Source organism: Montipora foliosa, chromosome 8 (genome assembly GCF_036669935.1).
Source record: "Montipora foliosa isolate CH-2021 chromosome 8, ASM3666993v2, whole genome shotgun sequence".
In the NCBI taxonomy this organism is placed as follows: domain Eukaryota; kingdom Metazoa; phylum Cnidaria; class Anthozoa; order Scleractinia; family Acroporidae; genus Montipora; species Montipora foliosa.
Window position 1 is genome coordinate 46,454,396 of NC_090876.1, and position 5,000 is coordinate 46,459,395.

Consider the following 5,000-nt stretch of genomic DNA (forward strand, 5'->3'; position numbering starts at 1 on the left):
AGAGCATTATTGTCAGCGTTGAGTTTTCTTTCAATCCTTTCAGTGCATCGGCACCGATGTCGCCAATTGCATTATTATACAAGTGCAGGTCTGTCAGCGTTGAATTTTCTTTCAAGCCTTCCGCAAGTGCATTAGCACCGACGTCGCCAATTGCATTATTAGACAAGTTCAGGTCTATTAGCGTTGAATTTTCTTTCAATCCTTTAGCCAGTGCATCCGCACCGACGTCGCCAATTGCATTATTAGACAAGTTCAGGTCTGTCAGCGTTGAATTTTCTTTCAAGCCTTCCGCAAGTGCATTCGCACCAACGTCGCCAATTGCATTATTAGACAAGTTCAGGTCTATTAGCGTTGAATTTTCTTTCAATCCTTTAGCCAGTGCATCAGCACCGACGTCGCCAATTGCATTATCAGACACGTCCAGCAATTCCAGCGTTGAATTTTCTTTCAATCCTTTAGCCAGTACATCAGCACCGACTTCGCCAATTGCATTATTAGACAAGTACAGCCATGCCAGCGTTGAATTTTCTTTCAATCCTTTAGCCAATGTATCAGCACCGACTTCGCCAATTGCATTATGAGGCAAGTCCAGCGATTCCAGCGTTGAATTTTCTCTCAATAGCTCAGCCAGTGCAGTGGCACTTGCATCATCAATGTTACACTCCCAGAGCTGCAGTGATGTAACCGTGGAATTCGTTTTCATGGTTTCAATACACACAGCAGCAAGTTCCCTGTTCAATCTAGAGTGAGACAAAGACAGCCATACAAGAATTAAATGTTCGAATTGACCAAGAGGAAAGAAAAAAATCGAGGTTTAACGAAAAAAATTTACTTGCATTTTTCTTTGTGTTCAACAAAAAGACGTGCAACGAAGATATCCCTACTACTTGATTTAAGTTTTTAAATTCTTTTTTCCTTAAAATCGAAATAATATCACCATGATTGTCTTAAACAGCGAAGCTAACACGCACCATATCCCATGGTGCCTGTCTTGGCTACCCACTTTGTTTACAAATGAATTTACGTCTTAATTTCCCAGTTTCGTCCAAAAGTCCAATCAAACAAAAGTTTTCAACATTTCCGTTGCAAACCTGTGATTATGAACAATAATTTTTGAAATCTGAGTACAAGTTCTCTAATCTTAGACAGTGGGTATGAGAATATCATGTGAAGCATAACACCATTTCAAATAACTGTAAAGTATACTTTATTAATATACTTTGCCATCCTTTGGCCTGCGAATGTTTCCTTTGAAACGATGTATTACAGGGTCCGAAATTGCGCCTTCCTGGTCGCTAATGCGACAAAAAATTGAGTACTGGCGACAGGAAGTTTACAACTGGTCGCCAGTGGGCGACCGACTATTAAGTTCAGAGCCGCTTGCCAACAGGTGTCTTACTTTTATCCTGCCGATGTTTTTGAAATTAAAATGAAGGAGTTTTCCCGTTGACTACCTCCATAACTTCGCAAGCTCCCACCTTTTTTTGTTGCGGTTTCTCAAAAAATACGTATTGCGGGCGAAAAAACAACGACTCAGTAACGAGATTCAAGGGACTGGTGCGAGGAATGTAGCACGGTAACAACATGGCGGCTTGTGTGCAACAGAATGTGACTGGTGTTTCCGCGGCTGAAATTTTCAACAAACTAAGGTGCAGATGGATTTCTTTATTACATTCGAGGTCGAATACACTTTCTCTCCAAAATGTCCGATTTCGGAAGCGAAAAATAATGCTTGACACCTACACAAGACAGCGCGGTCATTGCTTTCTGGTATCCATAAAAAACCTCAAAACGTGCATTTTCAGGCGAACATTTTTGGCGACCACAATTTGCCATCTAACGACTGAAAATTTTTATCTGGCCCATACCAAAAAAGTTAATTTTGAACCCTGTGTAAGTTTGGAGGTTACCTGATAATAATGGGGAAAGGCAAAGGCGATAAGACCGGAAGAGTTTCTCTAAAACTCTGAAAACAAAATCCAACTTATCTAAAAATACAGAGATACTAAGCTAATCCGACTCGGCACTGAAAGGGGCTTAATGAGGCTTCTTTTTTCCTTCATAATAGTTTCCTTATATTTGGTTGTCATTACGTTTTCAAAACTCACCTCAAAACTTTTTATAAGTCAATACTCGCGTTTTAAAGCCACAAGGACGACAAAACAGAAAACTTAACGGAGTTAACTTCTTTTTTTAAAGAAGAAAACAAGCTAAAAATCCCGCGAGTGCTATTGAAAGTTACCTATTCTTGGCAAAACGCGAGGCGAGTGAAATACGCATAACAAAATTAAAATATCACCCGTGGTATTCATGGCAAACTACACAGAGTAAGAAAGTCATTTCTCGTTTATATGGTTTATACTTGAAAAATCTCAAATACCAAAAATAGTAAGCGTAAATACAACTGCTCGCAGCCAACCACCATAGAGCAGAAATTTCGAGGGGTATGTTAAAGCTACTCTTAACGTACCAGGCAAGGGCTTTGGAGGCATTTAAAAGAGAAATCGGTTGCCACTGAGTTCTTAATGTACCTTCTGTCTTTATCTTTCTAATCAATTAATCGAACAAACAGATTGTTTCTGTGAGTTAGACAATTCACCGTGTTCAAAAGAAAAGTTTAAGGAATCAGTAAGCTGTTGACTTAATAAGTTCCAAAAACCCTTGAAGAAATCCACGGTTAAACCGTTATACTTCCCTTTGAGTCAAAAAGTCGGCGGACAGCTGTTTTACCAGATCCGGTGTTTTCTAAATTAAGAAAGTATTTTAATTCCTTTTCACCTTTTTCATACCAATTGATTCTAGTTCGTACAATGTACCCAGGTATAGTCTAATCAAATAAATGGTTGGTACTTGTATTTCGCATCGTCAAGAACGTTTAGGTTTTTTTCTGAGGGGTCAATATTACACAGTTAACAACTTCGTTGCTTTATAGTTCATTATGTCATAGTGATACAAATGACTATACAGTCTTTGGCAGTAAATGGGACTACAGCTATTGGGTGCACCCTAGCGCAAGGAAGGGTGGCAGCAACACACCCTGTGAGTGACTGTATGGGGAAGGCAGCAACATCCCCGTGATGCAACTAATGAGGGTGGCAGCGACACACCCTGAGCAATAAAGGGGGTGGCAGTGACACACTCGGCAATGCGACAAATGAGGGTGGCAGCGACACACCCTGTAACAGGCGGCTGCAAGTGACAAGTACTAATGTGAGCCTGCAAAGTGTGGTGCAAACCACAGCTGAGATGGTGATGGTGGGTAAGGGACCCCACCCAACCTGCTATGTGCAATGCAAAGGGGCAGGTGTGCACCCAAAACCATCCCAAATACAGCCAACCCTGACTGAAAATTAAGTACAACTAGCTATGCAACGGCCTTGGTTTGGACTCCAAATTCCTCTTCCAGAAACGCATGCTGTGGCCAGCATGTTAGGTACCCTCCGGAGAACTGACGGAGGGGTGTGGATGTACAGATGTAACGAGTGAACCAGTCACTCGACCATCTTCCTAGTGTCTGAATAAACCAAGGTGGTAAACCGGCCTTTGCTGCAGTGGTTGCTGCTCCAATCCTAAAACTGTGGGAAGCGTTCTGCTCTGTGGGAACATCAAGGTGCCTGAGGATGGCTGTAAGCTCAGCCCTGGTAAGGTATTTGCCTGAGTCGAAGACGTAACGTGGAGAGGGCCTGGTGACTTGGTGAACCTTGAGACGCTTGCAGAGAGCTCGTACAGCAAAGACTAAGCGGTGAGAAGGAGCGAGGGGGTAGCCCTGGAGGGATGGGTCTCTTTTGGATGACTTTAAGTGTAGGCGGACACTCTCATCAGTGGTGAAGGACACATCATTAGAGGATAGATGCACCAAGGGGTTGAAATGTGTAGTCGTTGGAGAGGTGAATTCGCTGGAGCCAAGGAAACCATAGAAGGCTAATGTAAAGGCCGACCACAGCATCAATTTATACTGAGGAACGATGTCAGGAGCACCAGCCAACTTGACGTTGATCTGGCGGAGAAGGGCCATGAAGATAGGAACCGTAGTGCTGGTGTTGCTGTGGTACGCTTGATTCCCCGAAGAAGCAGATGGAGGAGGGGAGCTTCCTTGAAAGGGAAGGCCTGCCATGTAGAGCTTGATGGTCTTGAAGCTAACTTGGTTGGCAAGGTAAGCAGCGAAGAAGCGAAGCGAGTTTTCAGTGGCAGGGAAGCTGGGCCATCCCTGGGAGCTAAAAAAAGTTGGTGTACTGGCGAATGCCAGCCCTATAGGAGCAGCGGCTGGAAACAGTAATGGCCTGCAACTGGAGGAAGCTCAACCGTTGCGCCAAAGGGACACATCTCAATTAGGAGTGGGCGTGAGCTTTAGAGCTGCTGCTGGGACAAGTTGTCATAACCAGGTCATCTGCAAACTAGACAAAGAATCAGCAATGGAGTTATTAGTACCAGCAATGAAACGAGGACAGTAAAGTGGTTGGAGGCAGCAATAAAGAATGTGGAGCGAACAAGGTGCATAATCAGGGGATCACAAGATGAACCCGAGGCCCAAATATCCACAACAGCGTGATTGTCACAGTGAAACAAAAGTTTCTTCCCCAACCACTGAGAGCCCCATAGGAGGCAAGCCAGAGCATTGGATAAGAGCTCCTTCCCCTGAATGGAGCGGTGTTGCAGCACAGCTGCCCAGGGTTGAGCAATCCAATGGCCCATATAATAAATGCCATAGCCAAGACATCCCGAGGCGTCTGTGAAGAATTCCAGGTCGGGAGAGCAGGTCCACTGTGGGTCAGGGGTAATGGTACGGCCATTCCAGGTAGGAAGGAACTCCAGCCACCAGGCAATGTCACGACAGGCCTCCTGATTCAGAGTGAGGTGATGGTGTGGCAAGTAAACAGTGCAACTCAGGTCAATGAGATGATGCAAGAAGATGCAGCCAGCCAGGATAATACGGCAAGCAAAGTTTAATTTGCCGATCAGGGAAAGGAGGTCTCGGTGGAGTGAAAGTTTTTATATGCAGA

At 44.1% G+C, this 5,000-nt stretch overlaps 1 protein-coding gene across 2 annotated transcripts in view; it reads right to left on the reverse strand.

Annotated features, from left to right (window-relative positions):
- LOC137967653 (protein NLRC3-like) overlaps positions 1-5,000 on the reverse strand; it is a 47,934-nt gene that overhangs the window by 729 nt on the left and 42,205 nt on the right. For both annotated transcript variants that reach the window (XM_068814182.1, XM_068814181.1), the window contains one exon: positions 1-740. This exon is cut by the window's left edge. In XM_068814182.1, the coding sequence (XP_068670283.1) occupies positions 1-740 (740 nt within the window). The remainder of the gene's footprint in view (positions 741-5,000) is intronic.